Source organism: Vespa crabro, chromosome 8, assembly GCF_910589235.1.
Source record: "Vespa crabro chromosome 8, iyVesCrab1.2, whole genome shotgun sequence".
Lineage (NCBI taxonomy): Eukaryota > Metazoa > Arthropoda > Insecta > Hymenoptera > Vespidae > Vespa > Vespa crabro.
The window spans coordinates 6,091,489-6,117,757 of NC_060962.1; the positions used below are offsets into that span (position 1 = coordinate 6,091,489).

The 26,269-nt window shown below is 30.9% G+C and overlaps 4 protein-coding genes and 1 long non-coding RNA gene across 6 annotated transcripts; 2 read left to right on the top strand and 3 right to left on the bottom strand.

Annotated features, from left to right (window-relative positions):
• The first annotated feature begins 5,140 nt into the window (after positions 1-5,140).
• On the top strand, positions 5,141-7,153 carry LOC124426386 (SAC3 domain-containing protein 1). The gene is made up of 7 exons (XM_046968031.1): positions 5,141-5,440; positions 5,544-5,735; positions 5,814-5,975; positions 6,044-6,289; positions 6,427-6,567; positions 6,655-6,844; positions 7,023-7,153. Exons 1-7 carry the CDS (start codon positions 5,376-5,378, stop codon positions 7,095-7,097), a joined length of 1,071 nt encoding a protein of 356 aa, XP_046823987.1. The 5' UTR covers positions 5,141-5,375; the 3' UTR covers positions 7,098-7,153.
• Positions 7,004-9,396, bottom strand: LOC124426389 (mediator of RNA polymerase II transcription subunit 4). Of its 2 annotated transcripts, XM_046968034.1 has the most exons (5): positions 8,755-9,396; positions 8,444-8,538; positions 7,865-8,271; positions 7,651-7,770; positions 7,004-7,561 (listed from the first exon to the last, which is right to left on the bottom strand). In XM_046968034.1, the coding sequence occupies exons 2-5, from the start codon at positions 8,512-8,514 to the stop codon at positions 7,392-7,394; spliced, it is 768 nt and encodes a 255-aa protein (XP_046823990.1). In that variant the 5' UTR covers positions 8,515-8,538; positions 8,755-9,396; the 3' UTR covers positions 7,004-7,391. The 2 variants fall into 2 exon arrangements, with proteins under 2 accessions (XP_046823990.1, XP_046823991.1); XM_046968035.1 differs by lacking the exon at positions 8,755-9,396 and having other exon boundaries at positions 7,666-7,770; positions 8,444-8,748.
• A 151-nt stretch (positions 9,397-9,547) lies between these two features.
• LOC124426384 (stress-induced-phosphoprotein 1) lies at positions 9,548-12,459 on the bottom strand. Its single transcript, XM_046968029.1, has 3 exons — positions 12,163-12,459; positions 10,346-11,877; positions 9,548-10,265 (listed from the first exon to the last, which is right to left on the bottom strand). Exons 1-3 carry the CDS (start codon positions 12,169-12,171, stop codon positions 10,193-10,195), a joined length of 1,614 nt encoding a protein of 537 aa, XP_046823985.1. The 5' UTR covers positions 12,172-12,459; the 3' UTR covers positions 9,548-10,192.
• A 2,051-nt stretch (positions 12,460-14,510) lies between these two features.
• LOC124426385 (NF-kappa-B inhibitor cactus) lies at positions 14,511-25,048 on the bottom strand. The gene is made up of 3 exons (XM_046968030.1): positions 23,228-25,048; positions 20,401-20,756; positions 14,511-17,339 (listed from the first exon to the last, which is right to left on the bottom strand). The coding sequence occupies exons 1-3, from the start codon at positions 23,734-23,736 to the stop codon at positions 16,942-16,944; spliced, it is 1,263 nt and encodes a 420-aa protein (XP_046823986.1). The 5' UTR covers positions 23,737-25,048; the 3' UTR covers positions 14,511-16,941.
• LOC124426392 lies at positions 17,360-20,193 on the top strand. The gene is made up of 2 exons (XR_006942716.1): positions 17,360-17,993; positions 18,153-20,193. It is a non-coding gene; the product is annotated as an uncharacterized LOC124426392 (long non-coding RNA).
• Positions 25,049-26,269: the final 1,221 nt, after the last annotated feature.

Here is a 26,269-nt window from a genome sequence, read left to right on the forward strand (position 1 = left end):
GAAGTACTGGTACTTTATATTAAAATTATTTTAAGTCCAACGAGTGTTTCCGTCTTTTTAATGTTTAAACGAATGTAGTATTGTTTAAATATTATTTAGGTGTACTGTGTGTACACTATTTATTGTTTAAATAATTATAAACTACAGGAAAATATTAATTTATAAATTTTCGCGATTAGAAGTAGAGTATAGATGTGCCACGGTCGGGGTCCGAAGGAAAACTAACTCGCGAATCGTCAAAGTTAATCGAAGGACCGTTTATGTTTATTTTGCAGAAGGCCAACAATCCCGAGATTAAAATTTAGAAGTACTGGTACTTTATATTAAAATTATTTTAAGTCCAACGATTGTTTCCGTCTTTTTAATGTTTAAACGAATGTAGTATTGTTTAAATATTATTTAGGTGTACTGTGTGTACACTATTTATTGTTTAAATAATTATAAACTACAGGAAAATATTAATTTATAAATTTTCGCGATTAGAAGTAGAGTATCGATGTGCCACGGTCGGGGTCCGAAGGAAAACTAACTCGCGAATCGTCAAAGTTAATCGAAGGACCGTTTATGTTTATTTTGCAGAAGGCCAATAATCCCGAGATTAAAATTTAGAGGTACTGGTACTTTATATTAAAATTATTTTAAGTCCAACGAGTGTTTCCGTCTTTTTAATGTTTAAACGAATGTAGTATTGTTTAAATATTATTTAGGTGTACTGTGTGTACACTATTTATTGCTTAAATAATTATAAACTACCAGAAAATATTAATTTATAAATTTTCGCGATTAGAAGTAGAGTATAGATGTGCCACGGTCGGGGTCCGAAGGAAAACTAACTCGCGAATCGTCAAAGTTAATCGAAGGACCGTTTATGTTTATTTTGCATAAGGCCAACAATCCCGAGATTAAAATTTAGAAGTACTGGTACTTTATATTAAAATTATTTTAAGTCCAACGAGTGTTTCCGTCTTTTTAATGTTTAAACGAATGTAGTATTGTTTAAATATTATTTAGGTGTACTGTGTGTACACTATTTATTGCTTAAATAATTATAAACTACAAGAAAATATTAATTTATAAATTTTCGCGATTAGAAGTAGAGTATAGATGTGCCACGGTCGGGGTCCGAAGGAAAACTAACTCGCGAATCGTCAAAGTTAATCGAAGGACCGTTTATGTTTATTTTGCAGAAGGCCAACAATCCCGAGATTAAAATTTAGAAGTACTGGTACTTTATATTAAAATTATTTTAAGTCCAACGAGTGTTTCAGTCTTTTTAATGTTTAAACGAATGTAGTATTGTTTAAATATTATTTAGGTGTACTGTGTGTACACTATTTATTGTTTAAATAATTATAAAATACCCGAAAATATCAATTTATAAATTTTCGCGATTAGAAGTAGAGTATCGATGTGCCACGGTCGGGGTCTGAAGGAAAACTAACTCGCGAATCGTCAAAGTTAATCGAAGGACCGTTTATGTTTATATTGCAGAAGGCCAACAATCCCGAGATTAAAATTTAGAAGTACTGGTACTTTATATTAAAATTATTTTAAGTCCAACGAGTGTTTCCGTCTTTTTAATGTTTAAACGAATGTAGTATTGTTTAAATATTATTTAGGTGTACTGTGTGTACACTATTTATTGCTTAAATAATTATAAACTACAAGAAAATATTAATTTATAAATTTTCGCGATTAGAAGTAGAGTATAGATGTGCCACGGTCGGGGTCCGAGGGAAAACTAACTCGCGAATCGTCAAAGTTAATCGAAGGACCGTTTATGTTTATTTTGCAGAAGGCCAACAATCCCGAGATTAAAATTTAGAAGTACTGGTACTTTATATTAAAATTATTTTAAGTCCAACGAGTGTTTCAGTCTTTTTAATGTTTAAACGAATGTAGTATTGTTTAAATATTATTTAGGTGTACTGTGTGTACACTATTTATTGCTTAAATAATTATAAACTACAAGAAAATATTAATTTATAAATTTTCGCGATTAGAAGTAGAGTATAGATGTGCCACGGTCGGGGTCCGAAGGAAAACTAACTCGCGAATCGTCAAAGTTAATCGAAGGACCGTTTATGTTTATTTTGCAGAAGGCCAACAATCCCGAGATTAAAATTTAGAAGTACTGGTACTTTATATTAAAATTATTTTAAGTCCAACGAGTGTTTCAGTCTTTTTAATGTTTAAACGAATGTAGTATTGTTTAAATATTATTTAGGTGTACTGTGTGTACACTATTTATTGTTTAAATAATTATAAAATACCCGAAAATATCAATTTATAAATTTTCGCGATTAGAAGTAGAGTATCGATGTGCCACGGTCGGGGTCTGAAGGAAAACTAACTCGCGAATCGTCAAAGTTAATCGAAGGACCGTTTATGTTTATATTGCAGAAGGCCAACAATCCCGAGATTAAAATTTAGAAGTACTGGTACTTTATATTAAAATTATTTTAAGTCCAACGAGTGTTTCCGTCTTTTTAATGTTTAAACGAATGTAGTATTGTTTAAATATTATTTAGGTGTACTGTGTGTACACTATTTATTGCTTAAATAATTATAAACTACAAGAAAATATTAATTTATAAATTTTCGCGATTAGAAGTAGAGTATAGATGTGCCACGGTCGGGGTCCGAGGGAAAACTAACTCGCGAATCGTCAAAGTTAATCGAAGGACCGTTTATGTTTATTTTGCAGAAGGCCAACAATCCCGAGATTAAAATTTAGAAGTACTGGTACTTTATATTAAAATTATTTTAAGTCCAACGAGTGTTTCAGTTTTTTTAATGTTTAAACGAATGTAGTATTGTTTAAATATTATTTAGGTGTACTGTGTGTACACTATTTATTGCTTAAATAATTATAAACTACAAGAAAATATTAATTTATAAATTTTCGCGATTAGAAGTAGAGTATAGATGTGCCACGGTCGGGGTCCGAAGGAAAACTAACTCGCGAATCGTCAAAGTTAATCGAAGGACCGTTTATGTTTATTTTGCAGAAGGCCAACAATCCCGAGATTAAAATTTAGAAGTACTGGTACTTTATATTAAAATTATTTTAAGTCCAACGAGTGTTTCAGTCTTTTTAATGTTTAAACGAATGTAGTATTGTTTAAATATTATTTAGGTGTACTGTGTGTACACTATTTATTGTTTAAATAATTATAAAATACCCGAAAATATCAATTTATAAATTTTCGCGATTAGAAGTAGAGTATCGATGTGCCACGGTCGGGGTCTGAAGGAAAACTAACTCGCGAATCGTCAAAGTTAATCGAAGGACCGTTTATGTTTATATTGCAGAAGGCCAACAATCCCGAGATTAAAATTTAGAAGTACTGGTACTTTATATTAAAATTATTTTAAGTCCAACGAGTGTTTCCGTCTTTTTAATGTTTAAACGAATGTAGTATTGTTTAAATATTATTTAGGTGTACTGTGTGTACACTATTTATTGCTTAAATAATTATAAACTACAAGAAAATATTAATTTATAAATTTTCGCGATTAGAAGTAGAGTATAGATGTGCCACGGTCGGGGTCCGAAGGAAAACTAACTCGCGAATCGTCAAAGTTAATCGAAGGACCGTTTATGTTTATTTTGCAGAAGGCCAACAATCCCGAGATTAAAATTTAGAAGTACTGGTACTTTATATTAAAATTATTTTAAGTCCAACGAGTGTTTCCGTCTTTTTAATGTTTAAACGAATGTAGTATTGTTTAAATATTATTTAGGTGTACTGTGTGTACACTATTTATTGCTTAAATAATTATAAACTACAAGAAAATATTAATTTATAAATTTTCGCGATTAGAAGTAGAGTATAGATGTGCCACGGTCGGGGTCCGAGGGAAAACTAACTCGCGAATCGTCAAAGTTAATCGAAGGACCGTTTATGTTTATTTTGCAGAAGGCCAACAATCCCGAGATTAAAATTTAGAAGTACTGGTACTTTATATTAAAATTATTTTAAGTCCAACGAGTGTTTCAGTCTTTTTAATGTTTAAACGAATGTAGTATTGTTTAAATATTATTTAGGTGTACTGTGTGTACACTATTTATTGCTTAAATAATTATAAACTACAAGAAAATATTAATTTATAAATTTTCGCGATTAGAAGTAGAGTATAGATGTGCCACGGTCGGGGTCCGAAGGAAAACTAACTCGCGAATCGTCAAAGTTAATCGAAGGACCGTTTATGTTTATTTTGCAGAAGGCCAACAATCCCGAGATTAAAATTTAGAAGTACTGGTACTTTATATTAAAATTATTTTAAGTCCAACGAGTGTTTCAGTCTTTTTAATGTTTAAACGAATGTAGTATTGTTTAAATATTATTTAGGTGTACTGTGTGTACACTATTTATTGTTTAAATAATTATAAAATACCCGAAAATATCAATTTATAAATTTTCGCGATTAGAAGTAGAGTATCGATGTGCCACGGTCGGGGTCTGAAGGAAAACTAACTCGCGAATCGTCAAAGTTAATCGAAGGACCGTTTATGTTTATATTGCAGAAGGCCAACAAACCCGACTGCAAAATTTTAAAATATTAGTATATTATAATAAAATTATTTTGTTTCTCGCGCGTTTTTGTCTTTTTAATGTTTAAACTATTGTTCTATTGTTTAAATATTTCTGTATTGTATTCCGCGTACATTATATATTTTTAAATATTTATAAAATTACCAAAAATATTAATTTATGTCTTCGCGTTTAGAAAGTGAGAGAATCGATTTACACTCTTCGAAGTGCGAAAGGAAACTAACTGGCGAATCGTGAAAGGTAATGAAAGGACTGTTTATGTTTATATTGTACAAAGTCAACTACCGCGAAATAATATTTTGAAGTATTGGATTCTTATATTAAAATTATTTTCCTTTTCTCGTGCCTTAGCGTCTTTATAATGTTTAAACGAATGTACTATTGTTTAAATATTAATTTATTGTGCTCGGTGTACACGTCAAATTGCTTAAATAATTATAAAATTATCGAAATTATTAATTATTCATGTAGAGTCCTAAAATAGTCTGATATAATGAATTTAGATGTTTATTCATCAAATTACAAAAGGAAACTAATCCGATAGCTATCGGTATCCATTTTTGTGTATATTATAATCATCTAAAATATAACTTTTATATATTATATAATGTAAATTTAAATTATGTAAAGAAAGAAAAAAAAAAGAAAATGTGAAAATGATACTAGCGCCACGAGATGTTGATATAGATTTACTTTCGGACAAAACATAACCTTATTATTGCATGTCTTGATAATTTTTGTAAATAGCATACGTTCGCTATTTATAAACTTAGTAATTAATCATTAACGTTATCTGTTCGTATTAATTATATTTATATGACAATGTCCGAGACTATAAATGGAATTTGTCTTTTAATGTGTCCTGAGAAAGAAAGATGGATGTAAGTCAAAATGGCATATAATTCTTTCTATCAATTAATTCGTTACATTTGGACAAAGTCTTAATCATTATTTCAATGCACTTATGTATGTTATATCAATTAGGAGAGAGAAAGAAGGTTTATTGCATCGATTTGAAATTGATGAAAAAACGAAACATTTAAAAAGACCAAAAGCCGATCCGAATAAAATAATAAAAAGTTTTTCTCGTCCAGCTGCTGGTCAGATTATGACAGATCCGAGTCTTTTACGACCAGGACCTGTATTACTATCAACAATTAAATATTTATTTACAAAGTATTATTATATATTATAACAACAGTTATATTATAATAATAGCAGTGTAATAAGCTTTTAATATTTTATATAATTTAGGATATTAACACGCACAGATGTAGATTGGGTACATATATATGATTTTACATTTGATCGATTAAGAGCTATACGGCAAGATTTAGTGATTCAAAGAATTGGTACGATTATGAGTATTCAACTTTTAGAACCCATTGTACGATTTCATACATATGCCGCACAAAGGTAAAATGATAACAAATTATAAAGCAAAAAGAAAATCATATAATTTATCATGATATTATATTTCATAGACTCTGCGAACGAAATATTTCTGAGTTTGATCCAAAAATTAATGATCAACATTTGTTGGAATGTATTAAGCAATTGTTAATCTTGTACGATACAGTAAACAAAACAGAGAAGTTAGAGCTTCATGAAGACATAAAAGCATTAACATTGATTGATAATAGAGCAGAAATGGAAGCATTATATATTCTTTTAAATATTGGAGATATCTCAGCATTGAACAGAGCTTTATCTCTTCCTGAAAAATTAAGGCATGTCACGATAAGTAAGATAGAAATATATTCATTTCATTTTAATAATTAATGTTTGTTATGTTACTTTATAATTGAAATAATATTCAATAATAATATAGTACAATTACGTAAATATTCATAAATGAATGTTTTAGAAAGTTGGAGGAAATTCGATTAGCCACAAATATATCTATAGCTTGGTATTTAAGGAACTATGTACGAGTGTTTCGATTAATACAAAAACTCCGTCCAATACTTGTATGTGCTGCTATGTGCAATTTAAAGAATATGAGAAGGTATTTCGACATTATGTTTTATGTTTTCATTGTTATATAGTACAAGTAGATATACTATATTTCTTTTTTTTTTGTATATTATTTTAGAAATGTATTACAAATTATGAGTTCTGGATATAATAATAAAATTCTCACATTTCCTGGATTAAAATTACAAGAGTTATTATTGTACAAAGACATAGAAAAACTTGAAAATGACTGCAAACTATTTAATTTAACATTTACTAATCAAAATATTTTGTTTCAAAAAACATCGTTTAACGATACAATATTATTGGTGAGTATTTAATATTTTCAACTTTGATTATTATTTAAGTAATATAAACTGTACAATTTTATCTTTTCTCACAAAGGTATCCTTGTGTTTGCATAATATTCAAGTATAAAATGCAAGTTACAATAATGGAATTATAGTTTCTCATTAATGTTTACTATATTTGTTTTATATATTTTAGGCAAATAGTGAAATGTATTATACGCCTCAAATATTACACAAGTTCTTGCCAAATATACTTCTGGGATCTTTATAATCAAATTATTAAAAAAATTATCTCCTTTGCTTTTTTGATTTAAAATTGATTAGTTTAAACAATTTTTGTTGTTAGACAAAAATAAAAATATACAATATTCTTCACTGCTAAATTTTTTATAAAAATTTTTCATGCGCAATATTATCAACTGTACTTAATCATAAATAAAAATGTAATATAGATTTCATATAACAAATATTTTATACAAGTTCGTTAATTATTTATAACCTATGCATCAAACCTCTATTTTCAGGATGATGTAAAAGTAAATTATATTTTAATAATTACATCAGTCTATTGTGAATCACTAGATGAGCTACTGGACGAATCTGTTGACATAACTTCAACATCTTCCGTTTCTTGTTTGTGAGTATTCATAGCTACACTCCCTTGTCCACCCACAGACATATGAATTTCTCCTGATGGATGCCATGCAAACTGGTTTGCTTGTGACACTGGAGGCTCTAAAATAATACTTATTTGAAATATATGAAACTCACTTATATCTAAAATGTATCTTTTTTTTTTTATATAATTTGCACAAAGTATATACCACCCGCAGGATGACCTGTTCTATGTAAATCTGAAGGAATTCCTGGATGAGAGCCTAACATCGGTACATTTAAAGGAAGATCACTTAGTCTACCTAAACATCCTAATCTCATTTCGATATCTGAAAAAGAAAAATTAATTTGTTGTTTATTTTAAAGGTTACATTTTACAAAAATAGATAAATGTAATGATTATACCAAATATAATTATTGTACCTGTAGGATAAGGCCTTCGAGGATCTCCTTGTTGCCATGTTAATGGTGCACAGATTGCATTTGAAGCACTTATTCTATGAGCAAACTTAATGAGTTCTTCAGAAGGTACAGGACGTTTATTAGCACGTGCAATAGATTGTAATTTTTGTTTTGCCTGGTATATAGCAGTAGCTAATATTTGTTCAGCTTCCTTTAATTGACGTTGTAATTGTTGAATGTCCTGGTCTTGCCTTTCAACTTCTGCCTTTAAAGCTTCCATTTTTAAATTTATTTTTGCTTGCTCTGCAGCACGCTTCAAAGTTGCTTTCAATTCATTATCTTTTGCTATTAATAACTCTGTCAACTGTGTGTGTTCTGTAGTGGATAATTTCAACGGTTTCTGAGCTATTATGTTCTCTATCATTTCCCTAATATAAGAGAAGAATAAAGATTATGCGAATATATATGTGCAAACTATAATCATATAGTATTAATATAAAAGTGCAATTTATTTTAAAGTGACAAAATGTTTTTTTTTTTTTAATTATTTATTATTATACATTCATCAGAATAAATAAAAGAATAAATAATATATCTTACTTTGCTATTAATTCAATATCATCAATTATTGACAAAAGTGCTTCTTTTGTACTTTTACTTGAAGTCATCATATATACGTTCTATATTAACTGAAACTTAGAGAACAAAATACTTTATATAAAATTTAAATCATACATTAAATATACTACCAATAAGAAAATATAATGATGCTTTTTTCACGTATTCATCAAATTAACAAACATATATCGTCTTATCGTTATGTTAGAAGTTCATAAAAACATAGTGTAAACGAACGGGTTGCCATTTTTAAATCTACCGAAAGATATTTGCATTACAGATCATTAACTTACGAACTTATAAGATAGTATTTTCGACTATATAACGTGAATATCTTACAAACATAACCACATTTTAATTTTATTTTTAATGAATGTGAAGTAAAAGAATATAAAAATTTGATTTTTGGAAGAAAAATTTGTTCAAATTTTTGAACATCATTTATAAAATTATATCAAATTATGTAAATGAAACTGACCAGATCTACACGATATTTTTAAAGTTGTTCCCTAGGTGGCGTATTGTGTCAATATTTTTAATCTAATTGAGAGTACCACTAAAATTTTCTCTTAACGAAATAATGTATATATTCGATATAAATAAAAGAGTTTAATAAAATGAAGCGTAAAATTAGACCCTTATCTACTTTTGTAAAATAACAAGGAACAATAAAACATGAACGGAAACAAAATATTCAAATATTTCCCGCTTTAGCTAAGGTCCATAGACTTGAAAATTGCTGAAGGGATATCGGCTGGACAAAATCGTACGCTATTTGACAACTGGTATCACGTGACATGACTGTACACATTAACGAACCTATCATAGACGAAATAAGATTAACAATAAATTTTTTTTTTTAGATTTCGCTTCTTTTAATTTTATGCGCACTGATAGATCCCCGAATAGTCGTGAACAAACAGATTTTACAATAGATATTTATTTCAGCGATAATGGGCAGTGCAAAGTCGGGTGAATTATCATTACAATTAATGATGGAAGTTGATTATATATTAAGTAAAATTTACAATTTACTTAACTATAATTGAATTAATCATATAAATATAATGAATAATGCTTCTTCAATAGTTTACGACGAAATTATTTATTTCATGATAGAGACTTTAAGATTAAATTATGCCAATGTTAAAGATTATCGTTCCCACTAAACATACATGAACATTTTCTGCTTATTTCAAGAATTATTTGTCCATTCGAGTAATAATTCAACTTTGAACTTAATTTGTATTATTAGTTTCTATTAACTAACTTAATTTGCCCTTTAATAGATGCTTTTTACGACTAGCAATCACAAAGAGCAGCTTTATTATAAAATGGTGCAGACATTATTACATCTGCAATTGAAATTCTCTTCTGGATTAAGTATTTTACTGCTTACATAAGTAGATATAATAAAATGTACTGCAGATAATCGGTATAACAAGTTTCCTGATAAAAAAAAAAAAAGAAAAATTGAACAGTGATATAACTGGTTCATTGCATATGCATTGAAATGTTTTGCGACAAAATCTGTACTTAAGATAGTTATCTTGAATAAAGATATATGACTAAATCTTTGTCAAGCATTCAGCAGCACAATGTGTTAATGAACCAGCAATAGATGGAAACAGAATAAACAGCATAGTGTTCTTAATGTCGAAGGAACTCAATGTTATAATTTTGGTGCTAAGTGTGTAGGCACCACACGCACATATAAATGTCCTTGTATTTTTAATGAATGGCTATAAGACCAGATTCCAAAAGCTTTTGTAATTTGGCAGCTATGTCAGGATTCTTTAAGTGACTGTAAAAACATAGAATATTAAATAACGAAATATTTTTTTTTTGTTTATAATGCTTTGTACGATTTTTCAATATACTTACTCTTGTAAGGCTCGTGGATCACTTTGCATTTGTTCCAAAATCAATCTCATGGCTGGATCTCGTAAAATACTTTGAACTTCTGGATCTGCCATTGCTCTTTTTCTAACTTCTTCAGGATTTGAACTAACGGAAACGGCACACGAACGATAGCCTTCCAATGCCTCACTGTTTGATGGATCTAATTCCAATGCTTTTTGATATGCTGTTAGTGCCTTGCCCTGCTGTTGCATACCTTGCAATATCTTTCCTTTCCTAATCCAACCTTTAATAAACTTTGGATCTATCTCAACACATTTTTCACAGTCTTTCAATCCAAGATCAAAAGCTGCTAATTTTGTATAACAGGCTGCTCTATTACTATAATACTTAGGATCATCTGGATTTCTTCTAATAGCTTCGGAATAATGTTTTATTGCTGCAGGATAATCACCATCTTTGTACTTTTGATTTCCCAATTCCTTCTCTTCTTCTGCTTTAACAGGATCAATATAAGCTTTCCTTTCTTCTTCTTTTATAATTTTATCTATATCTGATAATAATGTCTTAATCTCTGGTGTTCTATGTTCAGACATTGATTTTTCATAATATACTTTAGCCTGTTTCCAGTTTGCCATTTTTTCATATGCATGACCAATTCTAGTAAATGCTTTAGCTATGAGTTTAAAATCAGCTCGATTTTCTCTCCCTACCTCAATAGCTTTTTCACATTGAGCAATACATTTTTCATATTCTTTCTGTTCAAAATATACTGCAGCTATATTAAGCAAATAAACAATTTCTGTTGGATCAAGTTCAACTGCTTTATTATAATGTTGAAGAGCTTCCTCAAAGTTTTTCTTTTTATAGGCCTCATTTCCTAATTTCTTTTCATTCAAAGCATCTCTTTTCTCTACTGGTAAGTTTTCGTCTTCTTTTTTTTCTACTTTAGGCTCTGGTTTTGATTTTGGAGGTTCAGGTGGTTGTTCTTGGTCTACTTCCATTGTTTCATCTACACCTAAAAGTACTCCTAGAGTCGTGAGTATTCTTGGATCCTGAAGATTCAAACTTAAACTTTGAGGATTAGTACGTAGCTCTTGTAATAATTTTAAATATTCTGGATCATTTACGTAAGCCTTTGTTCTAGAATCATTTGCCAATTTTTTGAGAAGATCAGGATGATTGAAAGGATTGAATCTGCTTGAACTTTTTTGTGCCTTGACATCAGCCAAACTCGCTTTCATTTGGGCATTGTCAGGATCCAACATTAAACCTTTTTCATAAGCTGCAATGGATTCATCTAATTTACCCAAATATGCAAGAGCGCTACCTTTGCGAGAATATCCCTTTCCCCAATCAGGTTTCAGGTTAACAGTTTTTTCGGCATCTTCCAAAGCCTTCTCATACAATTTTGCTTTTGCAAATGCTGCAGAACGATTACTATACAAAACATGATTATTACTATCCAAAATTATGGCTTCAGTATAATTTTTGATGGCTTCATCAAATCTACCATCTTGCAAGGCAGCATTTCCTTTCACTTTCAATACAGATACCTACGCAGGAATTAAACACCATTAATCCAAACCCTTAATAAGTTATGTTGATCAAAAAAGAAATTTGAAATTTCCTCTCGTAGATCGCAAAAATTCATATTAATGGCATAAAATCTATTTGAATTTATTAATAAAAAGACAAATAAAGGATGAAAAGTTTTATATTATTCTTACACCTATAATCGATGTATGGTTTTATTAAAGACGACAATGCGTGTTCTAATTTAAAAATATTAATGCGTCTTTTTTACGATGCTGAAAAAAAATTCAACAATAAACATTTACCTTATCCATAACGGTCGATGTATAGCAAAGAGAATTATCGTTTTATAATATTTGGATTATAACTCACTCTCTCACTCTCTCTCTCTCTTTTTCTCTCTCTCTTGCGTGTACAAAAATTTTTGATGACTTGTGAATGTGATGTCGTGCCGGTGCAGATTTCAGAAAGCTCCAGAAATGGACAACTAGCGCCTCTCAGTGTTTATCACGAAAACATTTCTACGTATAGAGTAGTATCTTCCTTTACATTCGACAGTATTTTCTAGTACATTCTGAAGCGTTGCTTTTTGTTATAGTGCTGTCATCTTCGCCATGGTCGATGCAAAAAAAAAACTGAACGAAGCATCTAAAAAAAAAAAAAAAAAAAAAAAAAAAAAAAAAACCGAACAAAAAAAAAAAATTCATAATTATATCGAATTTATACATCTTTTTATTACAACCATCGATTAAATAATTTATAGTTCAATGATGCGCATTAATTGTCGACCATCGGTATATCTATATTTATTTTAAGATTTATAAATATTAATCCTGACGTTATTTGTCCCGTATAGATTACGACATATATATATATATATATATATATATATATGTACGTATGTACATACGTAGGTACTGTGTCCTACTTTCAACTTATAATACATATCTTTACGTAATGGCAATTATTTTCTAATCGATATTGTTTTATATAAATCGAACTTATTCGACGCAATATTCTTCGATCTTTAAATAAAAAGATTACTTGTCTTTTTTTTTATTCTCATTTCATTATTGCAAAGTAAAATAAAAATTAAAGAATCGTTAGTTAACGTTAAGAAAATATTTGTCATATATTTATAGAAACTTGATTCATTAAAAATTCTACAATATTTGTGACTATACTTCATGATGACGTCTTCTGATAAGTCATTTCGATAACAATGACATCTAGACGATATTTATTATATATAACTCATTTAAAGAAGGTGAGAAAAATCATTGTCTTATGTTATATCAATTTTTCGAATACTTTGTTGAATTTTTTGAAAATTATTCGACAAAATCAAACTATATTGATCGTTTAACGGCCTACTATAGGATCCCTATAGCTTTTTGTAGAATTTGAAAATTTTTATTTCAAGCATTATACAAAGACATAAATTTTTCTCGGCATACGTCAATAAGATATTAAATAATCATAAATTACTTAACAAAGCCGCACGACAATTTGATCATGCTATTGTTCTTTGAAAGTTGGTATTTCCGATAGTAAATTGAAGCAACTGGGGTTTTCCAAGCAACCCGACCTGTTGCATAGTTCTTCATACCTTAGAGTCTGTTGACCCTGAATGAAGACTATATACAATTTCTTAACATTCGAATGAATTCATATAATTGAATATATATGAGTTTCAATCTCAAGGATTATACCAAAGGAATACCGCGATCTGTATTAAAAATAATATATAATGAAGTCTTTTTTCTTTTGCAAATAAGAAAAAACGATTAGAAGTTTAATGTTGAATATAGTTTTATCCTTTTCTTTTTTTTCTTCTTTTTTTTTCACAATGTATTTTAAATCCTTTAAAAACTTACCTTACACTTAATTTTTAAAAGCAAAACAAAAATTCTCTCTTCTTTTTATTGCACACCAGCACGAAAAAGTAGCGAGCAACATTACCGACCTGATAATAATACTAATTGAATAATAATAATAATAATAATAATAATACTAATAATAATAATAATATTAATTGATAATACACGTCTCTCTCGTTGAACGCGTATTTCGCGTAAGAATTTTAATTCGTGACAATTAAAAAAAAAAAAAAAAAAAAAAAAAAAAAGGAAGAAAAAAACAATGAAGCGCGATAAATTGAAATAACTTTGGTCTATTCAAAGAAATATTTTAGTAAGCTATATGAACACATCATAGAAATAGCTAAGTACTTCTCTTTCGCGTGTTATCGACGAATCATCATCGTCTTCTACGAACGGAAGGGGATACTATAATTACAGTTTCTGTTTTATGCCTTCGAGACAAGCAGACGATTCGTGGCAAACTCCTTCCTCCTTCTCTAATCCAAATATAATTCTAAAGGCAGCGCAAAAACCGTAGACCAAACTCCCCCAAAAAGGAATAAGTCTGACGGATTCTTAGAATATCTAGACCGTTACACAGCGAGCTGCTAACTCGAAATAGATTTGTGAAGTCGGTGTCTTTGCTCCACATTTTTACCTTGCTTTGTAAAATTAATCAGCTAAAATATACATATTTCTGATACTTATTATTACAAAATGTCTTTATGAAATTAAACATAAAGGGATTGATTGCTTATTAACTTACATAACAAATGATTGAAACAATAACGTGATTATATAGAACCCCGAAGGGCTTTTATTACTAAAAAATAATTATGGACGTTATTTAATAATAGTCTGTATGTTATATACGGTAAAATTACCATTTTCTCTCTTTCTCTCTTTTTTCTTTTTTTCTTTTTTTCTTTTTTTCTTCTTCATTTTTCATTCTTTTTTTTTTTGATAAAATTTCTAGTAAATAATCTATTTAACGATTCTAAAAAGAAAAATAGAATTATATGTACAATGGGAACGATGAATATAACTGATATAATAATCTACGAAGATAACTTTCTTCAGGCATCGCTAAGGCCACGTTAAGAGTAAACGAATCGACGAAAATACATCGTTCACAAATATCATACTTAAATATAATGTTCTATATGAGCTACTAAACACATAAATAACTATGTACACTAATTTACCTAATGATAATAGATACTTGATTAACATTATTCCAATTGAACGTACATACATATCGAATCGAATTTATGTTATCTTTTTGTGTGGGATATACAAAGAAATTCACGCAAAAATAGAAGAGATTGCGAGGAGCAGCAGCAGCAACGTCGAATTGATATTTCTTATTTCATTAGTTAGAAGAACGAACCTTTGGTGATAAAAATAAAGGGAGACATAGAATAGTGAATCGATTCTTTTTCTCTTTTCTTTTTTTTTTTTTTTAATTTTTGATATATTTCATAATAAATATTCATTAAATGATTTAGTCCTTTTGTACCATAGAATGTAAAGAATAAACTGTAAAGAATCAATAACTGTAATAATTCCGGCAAAAATAGTTTGTAACGCTATATAGGGTCAATGTATACATTACATATCTATACACATATTCATTCACTCATACACTCTCTCTCTCTTTCTCTCTTCACACTTATATATCTACACTTATTAATTCCTCAATTGCCGAAAATTTTCGTAGCATATCTTACATTATGTAATATACATATACATATACAAATGTATTGTCGTGAAAGTAAAAATGAAAAAAAAAAAGAAAGAAAAAGAAAAAAAGAAAAGAAAAAAAATCGTAAGCTAATTGAATTATTCAAACCAAACTCAAAGTCAAGATAGTACATTTAAAAAAAAGGTTGAACGTTCAACGAAGAATGGAGAGATCATTAATGTAATGCAAAGTAATGCATAGCACGGACGATCTGTCATTGATCGTTTATATAAACAAATTCAAGACCATTATTTCTTCTACATAGGAGTATGTAGTAAATAAGAATACGATGGAAAAAAAGAAGAGTCTGAGAGTAAGACTAAAGGAAGTTTACAATGAAACGAAAAGAAGGTTGAAAACGACGAGATAAATAGAAAGAGAGGGGGGGGGAAGAGGAGAAAGCTTCTGGATAGCTAAGGGATTGAAGGTAGGGATTTCGAAGAGAAAACAAAGTGAGTCAGGTAGGTTGAAATAAAGATAAAGAAAAAAAAAAAAGATATGAACTCTGACCTATGCAAACGACATAGTAATATTGATCGATGACAAAGGGAGAATTAAAGGAACCATGATGAGATTGGAGAAATATTTAGACAAGAAAGGGTTCGAACTTAATCAGAAAAAAGAAAAAAATAAATAAATAAAAATGATAAGGTACATGAAAAGAAGGAGGTAGATTAGTTAGGTAGTAGATTTAGTTGCAAGGAAATAATGATCGTTTCAACGTCATCTCTTACTTCTCATTAAAAACAACCTCATTGAATATTTCAAAAAGATTAAGCGTCTTCGACGTCTATATGACAAACATAAAAATATATAATTGAAAAGAGAATTTACGAGATATAACTATGAAAAAATTCGACAACGTATGAAGCAAACGAACGAGGGAAAGAAAATTCAAATGTGAGCAAATCTATGGGAAATAGAGACTATATACATGGGATAGCTCACATTAGTGTTATATACATAGCTAACATTAAGTGTTTTGCCGGAAAAAGCTATCGACCTAAATTGTATTCTCATTAAATGGGACAAAAGAGCTGATTCTTTTAATGAAAAAAAAAAAAAAAAAAAAAAAAAAAAAAAGAAAAAAAAAAAAAAGAAGAAATGACAAAATCGTAATTAATGAAACTTCACTGTTAGCAGAGGAATTTCGTTTCATTTGTTTTAAAAAGATAAGTTTCCTTTTTTGTATGTTAGGTTAGCCTTTATGAAAAGTTGATAATATATATTAAAAATAACTTAACAAAAAAGAAAAAAAAAAAAAAAAGAAAAGAAAGAAAAAAGGAAAAAAAAACTATACGTATATATAGTTTTTTTTTTCTGTATAATATGTATCCTAAGATTGAGGATATAAACATATATATGTTTCGATAATTGCAACATGCAGATCTACTATCTTCTTGAAAAAAGAACAAAAAAAAAATAATAATAATAATTCCACTTTATCATTTCATTCCTTCGCTCCTCCTCGTTTTCTTTTATACCCTTACGCCAACAACGTTTTGTTGTTTGAGCCTTGTTATCGAGGGTAGATAATCGTTAGCTGGTCCATCCTCGTCATCGCTTTCGTCGGAATCGGTCTCGGGAAGAGGCTCTGGAGTGGCACCCAGTCTAACGAGTTCCCTAGCAAGTTGTCCATCGAAGCAAAGAGCATACTGATAAACGGTAATACCCGCGTACGTTGGCGTATCCAAGCAAGGTCTGCATTCATGCAGTAGAAAGGATACCACAGATCGGCAGCCACGTTCGACGGCTAAATGAAGGGCAGTCTTGCCTGAAAGTGCTTCGCGTGCCTCAAGATCAGCGCCAAGTCTGACCAACAAACGTACCAGTTCAACCTGACCACCGGAAGCGGCTATATGCAAACACATTTCTCCTGAAAAATAAACGAATGATATTGTTGATAGGAAATCATTATTATTTTTCTTCTTCGTCAGTCTCTAATCATATTTTCATTTTTTATGAATAAATCTTTGGCTTAAGATTCCACGTATGTATCTACCTAATGATGAAAAGAAATAAAATATGAGCTATACGTTGATCTATAATTATGATTAGGGAAATTGTAAGAAAAAAAAAAGAAAAGAAAAAAAGAAAAAGAAAAAAAAGAAAACAATCATTTATATTAAGACTTTTCGATACGACTTTCATTGCCATGCGCAGAGGAAAGGGGTAATATAGGGAGAGAATGGGAAAGAAAAGGGGAGGGGATTGCATTTTATTTGGAACGATCGCAATCGCGTCACATGCCTTTAGAAGATATACATAGAACTAGGAAGATGCCGGTGAATCATTGTCGTCGGAGATTTGGCCGGAGTCCCGGGGTCCAAACTAGGCTCGTACCGATCAAAGTGACCACTAAAATTAGATATCCCTTGAGTTAGCGCGACGGCGACGACCGGTGCATTGGCGGAATTTAATCCAAAACACATGACCATATGACAACAATATGAAATCAAAGATAAAAATATTTCATGGGAACTACGCCGAGCTACGGAAAGGTTCATCTTTGTAAACAAAAACAAAAAGGGTATTAATAATAATTTTTTCTTTCTTCAAATTGCATGTATTCTTCGTAACGTTTCTAAATATTTAATTCGATGGTCACGATCATTTTCCACTTTGGACATTACGATTCGTTATTTCTATTCTTGAAATAATAATGATACGCGTTTATGGTCCACTATAGTCGACGCCATTGTGGGGTTTTCCGAGGCCGCCAACCGGTGCAGGAATAGCGTGGCACGTAAATAGTCTTACAAGTATTTTTAAATATCAAAAACATCTGCTTTGGCTTCTGTCTCATCGTCTTCGTGATGTAACGCACGCGCTCGTACGATACATCAAAATACCATTGAAATTAAGAAACACAATTTTCTCTTTTTTCCTTTCTTTCCTTCTTTTTTTCTTCTACGAATATTCAAACGAAAAAAAAAAACAAAAAAAAAGGAGCAGGATAAAAATTGAAAAGAGAACTTTCATGACGGAACTATTATCGAAATTAACAGTTATTTTGAACGATCGTACGGATAATGGAATAAAAAGAATAGACAAAAGAAAGAGGTAAAATGAAAGATTAAGTAACGAAGAACTCTTCGAGCAACATTTTGTCACAATCTAGAATTGTCTATTACCTACAAGAGGATGATGCGTGTAAAAAGAACGACGTAGTACAATCGTGGCTGAGGCATGACGCTACTATGTGGGAATTCCAAGAAACTGAAAAAGTTTGCTAAACATTTCCCGATGAAGTCTATTGACTTTTGAACGGTACCGACTATTTTTTGTGCACTATATGTCAGGTTTGAATAGAGAGAGAAAGAGAGATACAGAGAGAGAAAGAGAGATAAAGAGAGATAGGAATCACAAAGAGGTATCGTAAAAAATGCTCACGAGAAAACAAACGTGTGGGTTGGATGAAGAAGTTGGACGAGAAGGGAGAACGTACTCGACAATGGGAAAGTCTAGTGACTAAACTGTGAAGTGTGATGACTTTGAGAAACCGTATATTTCTCATGGAACATTCTTTTCATTTTTATTTATTTATTTTTTTTTTTTTAATCGAACGCCTCCGATTTACGATGAATAATAAAATTCCAATACGATTGAGGAATATTAGATATTATTCTTATATAACATTAAAGTTTAATTATTATTCACCCCGCACATCAAGTTACCGCAAAAGTATGATCCGAATGTGTGCGAACGCGCAATATAATGATGCAAATGAAATAAACAGAAACTCGTAAACAAGTCGTAAAAACAATTGTCATATATTCGTCACAATTTTTCCGTAGATCGTAATTTGGTTAATACATATCCGCGTCGATACGCCGTCACGGTCTTTAGGGATTTCCCCAAGCGATTGGAACATACTGTATTGATTGTGACGTATACAAAAAAAAATAAAAGAAAAAGAAAAAACAGACGTTTCAAGATCAGTATCAGCTCGTGACACAATTGATAATCGAAATGTTATCTACTAAATCAGGCCTAATTTCAAAGATATATCGAATAGTACGATAACTTTAACTTTTACAAGCATATATCATATATAATATATTTTCGTGTGTGTGTGTGTGTGTGTGTGTGTGTGTGTGTGTGTGTGTGTGTGCACGTGCGTATGTGTCATCATCTAGGAATTTTATCGTAAATCCCTTATAATATGATCAAAAGAAATGGTTTTTCGAACAAGAATTCAATTTAAATCAATTAAAATTTTCCTAAGAGTTTAATATCGAAATATAATGGAATTTCCTGACCATTTTTGTGGTATGATCTTGTAAGGTATGCGCGCGCGCGCACGCACGTATGCAAGAGAGAGAGAGAGAGAGAGAGAGAGAGAGAGAGAGAGAGAGAGAGAGAGAGAGAAAGACTCCAGATGGTACATACATTCGTCGATGAAATCATGGGAAATCCACGATTATCCACGAGTATATAATCGACAAAGGCAACGAAGGATTCCTGAGACCATTTAAAACGTACAATTTACGAAGGATTATAAATGTTTCATTCTTTTAATGCGATTTCTATGTCCATTTAGCAAAGTTTTTTCTTTATATATATATAAAATAAATAAACAATATGCTAAGCGTACAATAGTGTATTACTGTTAGAAGATTATTTGGAATAAATATATTAATAAAAGTGAAGAATAAACATACATATGTAATGTGTTAGGATACGATGCTGTCGAATTTGGCTAAGTGAATAAATCTCAAATTTAGGAATCAACGTAGCAAATCATTCTACCTCTAGATAATATTCTAGATAATTTTTTTTTCTCTTTATATAAGACAACTGGTTTTAAACATAAAACAGAGTTCTTCCCCTTCTCCTTCTCTTCTCTCTCCTCCCTTCTCTCGCCGCCATCATAATTATCCAATTCGAAATTAAAAACGATTGTAACATTATAAAATATTTGAGGGATAGCTTACCTTCGTAGTTTCGTTGTTCTAAATTTTGCGGCAGTGCTGGTGGTATCTTCTTTCCAAGTAGAAGATAATTTCTTTCGACCGGAGACAAGGGATCGGTTAAAGCCTTGGCGCAACTCAAATCGCCGGTCTCGCATGTTAAATGAAGTGCCGTGTTACCACGGAAATTTCTCAGGGATGGATTTGCACCTGCCAATATTAAACGTCTAACGATTCTCGGTTGACGCGTTAACACGGCCAAGTGTAATGGTGATTGACCGTCGTCATTCAAGATATCGAGCAAGCACGGATGAGGTGCCATCCTAATGAGACTGAACGCGGCCTCCAAAAACCCTTGAACGATTGCGATATGTAGCTGTCTGAAAAAAGAAAAGAAGAAAAAAAAAAACAATGAAAATATCTCCATAATTCGACGTATACGATTTTGCAATATCATAGAATCTTTCTCTTTCGTAATTATGAGGAAATATTTATTATAATGAAAATATGACTAATATATATATAACGTTGTAACAAACAAATTAAATAATCTCAAGTATATTTCGACATCGTTCAACGTTCAAATAGCCAAGTTCAAATAATATCGGAGCATCTGTTTAGATTATCATTTGATCGAAGAATAGTGTGAATAGTATTTAAGATACGATAAATCGGTTAGGTTCGAGTATCGATTATCTTTATAGGAAATAAGATCAACAGAAATTTTTGGAAAACCGATTTTTAATTTCAACCGATATAAATAACAATATCCAAATGCTATATATTAATAATTGAATGTTCGATTGTCTTTAATTACCGATCACAAGGTCCTAACAAGATACATCTATTAATGATGATGTGACCGGTCATTGAGCTCTCCTCAGTTATCTCCTATATATATCTATATATTCTGATATTGTAAACCATTACAATAATGTTTACACTACATGAGATTAGTTCGCGAGATCATCAGAAACAATGGCATGATGCTATAAATATATCCAGTTATCTCTTTCTCTCTCTCATGACCGAACTTGATTTGACAAAATTGTTACAATACTTTTGTATTAAAAATGTCTTCCTATTTCACTATATTCGATTTCGTAATCACGCGATACGTAATTCTTATATAATCTAACATGCATATAAAAATATTGAACAAGAAAATCGAAAAAAGATCTTTTGTAATTATCTTCATAAAAATTTCAATCTATTATTACAATATATATCACACATTTGTTGATACCTTATCGAATATTTAACATTGCGGGGGAGAGAGAGAGGGAGAGAGAGAGAGAGAGAGAGAGAGAGAGAGAGAGAGAGAGAGAGAGAGAAAGAGAAAGAAAGAGAGAGAGAAATGATGATGGTGGTAGGAGAATAAGGGGAAATACATACACGTGGTATAACTTTTTATAATAATGAATAGCCGTATATTTATCAACATATTAACGGAAAAGCTATTAATTCTTCGAAAGATTTCGTCATATTATTATTAATGATTAGAAATTAACTTGTAATATCTTTCTTTCCCATTGAAATCTCGGTTAATTCCCGAATAAAGCATTCTTAGAGAAATTTTAACTGATCTTGAATCAGCTGGATACACGAATATTCTCGATAAGATATCTTCCTGAAATTTGTTTATTTTATATATATATATATATATATAAAATAAACAAAAAATCCAAGCATCCTATTTCTCTATAAAAATATAAATAAATTAACGTTGATTTTGATTAGAGAAAGTTACAACCAACGATATTTTCAATTGTCGCAAATCACTAAAGAAGGTACTAATAATAAAGTACTAATAATAATACGGGTTAAAAATAATACGGGCAATATAATTGAACCGATAAATCTATCAAATTTGTATTTTTTTCATGTCTGCGAATAACTCTCCCTCCATTCCCCTCCCCCAACCCCCGCCCCACGTGTACATATGTAAATATAAATAATGTATGATATTGGAAATTGTAATCGAAGATTGTAAATTTGTTAAAAGTAAATTTTTTTAAAAGTTTTTTTTTTTTTTTAAATAAAATTAAACTATATGAGTTAATAACAATGTTTGAATTATTCCACAGGGAATGGCATTATCGAAGCAAACAATAGCTGATGACACTTAACGTCTGTCCTAGAATTTTTAATTGGCTGAGAAGTGTATGTATGTGTGTGTGTGCGCGCGCGCGCATATTGTGTTTGTTTGAGAAAGCAGAAGCAGAGAGAAAAAATGTATCAGGCACGTGTCTTGTAGTAAGAAAATTTTTTTTCTTGACAAGTTTGTCAAAAAACGAAAAAATAAGTCGATCAAGTTTTTAAGAAAGACAAACAAATGTATTCATTTCTGTTATAAGTTGTTAATCGTCATGAAATTAATCGTTATTTGTTATATCAAAAAAATAAAGTCAAACAGATATACGTGGTACTACTAAGCAAAAATCTGATTGATAGAGCTTACGAAAAAAAAAAAAAAGAAAACATCGGAATGACGTATGTCAGCGACATATACACATTAATTCATCTCTCTCTCCCTCTTATGATTTCTTATCAACCGAGGAACATTCAGCAGAAAATTGAAATAAAAGATAAAAAATATAAGAACAAAAAATTTCAATTAATTAAAATAAAACTAATGTCAAGATCGTTACGTAAAACTAATATACGTATTTCTTTTGAAATTATTTTATAAATAGGCAAATAATGTTAATATGTACAGTGCATTAACCTTGATAACGAATGAGAGAGAGGGAGGAGAGAAAGAGAGAGAGAGGGAAGGAGAGAGAGAAAAAAACAGATGATAATTAATATTCAAATTTTTACGAACGATTACAAGTAAATATCAACTTACGTGTCTCCTTCATCGTCCTGAGTGTAGTAAAGCTGCCAAGGTTCATCGTTATTGATTCTCTTTTCGTGATTTTCAGACGTTCCGACATTTTTCTCAATGATCGGAACTTTGACTCCTTGAGGCAATTGTTGTTGTTCAAGAATACCGATTTTATGATCAGCGAGAGGTACAAGTTCAATGGTGGGCTCAGTTTGTACCTTCCCACTCGCCAAAGGATTCAAAGTTACTTGCTTTAACGTTAACTGGCTCAAGCTCTCGCTGAGACCGAGATCTACTCCACTATCCGCTCTCATTGGTTCCGGCGCAACAGCACCAATATCCGGTATAACGTCCAAATCCGAGCAATCGAGTTCGGAACTAATCTGTAGATTTCCACCGGAAAGAAATCCAGAATCAATGCGACCGGAGTCCTCTCGTTCTTTCTGCCACTTTTCCTCAGTGATATTGTCTGCAACATTATCCCGATGTTCTGTCTGTTCAGCATTCCTCCCCGACGAAGAGTACCACATTTTTATCTTGCGTTTTTGTTCTCTCTTTTATTCGTGCTAATACCTTGAACCTTCCTCCTCCCGTTTTTCTTCGTTCTAATAACACCACGCGACGCGTTTACAACGTGGTTATATATATATACATATATATGCAAGTTTTTCTATGTATTTATGTGTACTTCGTTATGGTTAATATTACAGTCGCAGTCTCACACACGAAAAAAAAGTATAAGATCAGAAAAAAGAAAAAGAACTCTGTGATGAAATTTCGAAAGAACTGATGATTATTCGTTTTTCGCACGAACGATTATCGTGCGTCGGGTTATACGTATATAATTAATGTCGTCGTAGTCGTTCGCTTAGGACGCACCGATCCGTATAACTCGGACGATGCCCTTCGATCTCCGTACTGCCTCAAACAGCTGCCACCACTGTTTTAAGGATCTTCAGTATCTGTTTCGTTCACTCGCCTTCGTAGCATTCTTCGCTCTATCTCGTTCGGCCAAGCTCGGTCGTATTCGTGCCTACTCGTAGAACGCCGCTCGGTCGTGTTCGTGCTTATTCGTAAGACATCGCTCGTTCGTATACGCACGTCGTCGTTGCGTCGTCGTCGCAACGTCACTTGCGTCTTCGTACACTTTCAAAGAAAGTAATAAAAACGTTAAACGTTAATCCAACGATGCACACGTGTACCTTTTCCTTCTCTTTTTTGAGATCGATTGGTTATGCCGAAAGTGTGAATCTATTGACGTTTCTTCAAATAAGAGAAGAGAAAAAAAGAACTTGTAGAAACGACGAGTAGCGTGTATTAGTGTCGATCCCTCGCGTACACTGTTCTGGTATTAACTGACATAGCCGTGTTGCGCGCTTGAGAAATAATTTGTGACCGTCGTCGTGCTATTGGCTGAAGACGATTGGAGCTTCCATAGAAGAGGTAGGGGTGGAAAAACCCATCTGAACCGTGCAGGTCGCCCTCAACGGACGAAGCGATTCGATAAGGATAGAGTTTGAATATAGAGTTAACATGGTTATACCATAAATTTAGTAAGAGAATTATTATATTAAGGATATATCCAGTTTTATTTAACGTATTTTTATTCGTTATTGTATATTACAGAAAAGTATATTTTGAAAATCGATCTATATAATGTAATGAAGAAATCTCGACCTTGATATATCGCTTTTGTTTTTAATGCTGCCTTTAGTCATCTTATCGTCATGTTTTGAATAATAACGATTTTTATTGAAACGTACATAGAATGAAAGAACATTTAAAATGATCTACTTTGATCAATAATTTTTTTAAAGATTATATCAATACGTTATAAAGAAAATGATATATATATATATATATATAGATATGTGACGAATACCTTGTTTTTTTAATAATTAAGAGAACAAAACGTAACAGTTAAACTGACGAGAAACAGAATAATGAATCGCACAAATCACAATGTATAAATATGAAAACTGTAATTGAATTATTGATATAATCTGTCGTTTGAATTTAGATTGCGTTTATTAAATCCAGATATCTGTTCAAAGAAAAATTTTTAACTTTCACGAGACACAAATGAATCAATACGGGTTAATAAAATAACACTAAAATAAGTAATCGCACTTTGGATTATCTTATGTCTCATTAACGTCAATTATTAAATCTGATTATATAGCTAATCTCTTTCTCTCTCTCTCTCTCTCTCTCTCTCTCTCTCTCTCTCTCTCTCTCTCTTTCTCTTTTGCAAAATTTGCGGTTATGTTTTTTATATTTCGAATTTTATATAAGAAATTTTTGAATAAAGAAACCTTTATTTCTCGAAAAGGACGAATGGTTAATTGAATATGTACTATCATTGTTTGTTCATCAAACGAATCGTAGAGAGTCGATTTCTACTAAGAGAAAGACACTTTCTTGTCTCCCCCTACTGTTTTACAAACGGTCTACTTTCTTTTACAAACCAATCGCTGATACGAATGCGAACTCATCGTAAATACCAATAGGTATTTCCAATTATTAAGCTTACGATAAATCGGCTATACAAAATAATCATTACATAGAAACCGATCATTAAAATCGACTGTGGATTTTTTAAACTTGGATTTTCCCATTATTATTTAATGGTATCTCTCTCTATCTCTTTCTCTCTTTCTCTTTCTCTTTCTCTCTTTCTCTTTGTTATGAACCTGTACCGATGAAACTCTCTATCTGGATATCATATTTTACACGAAAATTAATCGATTTGATAACGCGCCGAATAACTTAAAAAAAAAAAATATTTTTCTACCTATCCAAAATAGTATGAATCTTAAATGTCTCGATTAATCGTTTGGAACATATGTAAGAAGAAAATTACCTGTAAGAATGTTGATCTCCTTCGAGGAGTCTCTTCTATGAGGTGTCGACTTTTATGAATCATTAAAGATTTCATTGCGGTCATTACAAATGATGGATTTCCTTTGTTATATATTACGTAAAAAGCCAACTCATTTGAGTGATGCATGAATTCTTAATAATTTTTTTTTTGTTTCGTTTTGTTTTTATAGAAATTGAAAA

What these genes read in the sequence shown, in the direction of transcription:
- LOC124426384 (XM_046968029.1), bottom strand. An exon ending in GATCCACGAGCCTTACAAGA is followed by an intron (nt 10,266 to 10,345) that starts GTAAGTATATTG and finishes ATGTTTTTACAG; the next exon opens with TCACTTAAAGAATCCTGACA.
- LOC124426385 (XM_046968030.1), bottom strand. Translation starts at nt 23,736, where the DNA reads ATGTGGTACTCTTCGTCGGGGAGGAATGCTGAACAGACAGAACATCGG. An exon ending in CAGGACGATGAAGGAGACAC is followed by an intron (nt 20,757 to 23,227) that starts GTAAGTTGATAT and finishes TTCTTTTTTCAG; the next exon opens with ACAGCTACATATCGCAATCG. An exon ending in AGAACAACGAAACTACGAAG is followed by an intron (nt 17,340 to 20,400) that starts GTAAGCTATCCC and finishes TTTATTTTTCAG; the next exon opens with GAGAAATGTGTTTGCATATA.
- LOC124426389 (XM_046968034.1), bottom strand. Translation starts at nt 8,514, where the DNA reads ATGATGACTTCAAGTAAAAGTACAAAAGAAGCACTTTTGTCAATAATT. An exon ending in TCGAAGGCCTTATCCTACAG is followed by an intron (nt 7,771 to 7,864) that starts GTACAATAATTA and finishes TTTCTTTTTCAG; the next exon opens with ATATCGAAATGAGATTAGGA. An exon ending in AACAGGTCATCCTGCGGGTG is followed by an intron (nt 7,562 to 7,650) that starts GTATATACTTTG and finishes GTATTATTTTAG; the next exon opens with AGCCTCCAGTGTCACAAGCA.
- LOC124426386 (XM_046968031.1), top strand. Translation starts at nt 5,376, where the DNA reads ATGACAATGTCCGAGACTATAAATGGAATTTGTCTTTTAATGTGTCCT. An exon ending in ATTAAATATTTATTTACAAA is followed by an intron (nt 5,736 to 5,813) that starts GTATTATTATAT and finishes TATATAATTTAG; the next exon opens with GATATTAACACGCACAGATG. An exon ending in TCTCTTCCTGAAAAATTAAG is followed by an intron (nt 6,290 to 6,426) that starts GCATGTCACGAT and finishes TGAATGTTTTAG; the next exon opens with AAAGTTGGAGGAAATTCGAT.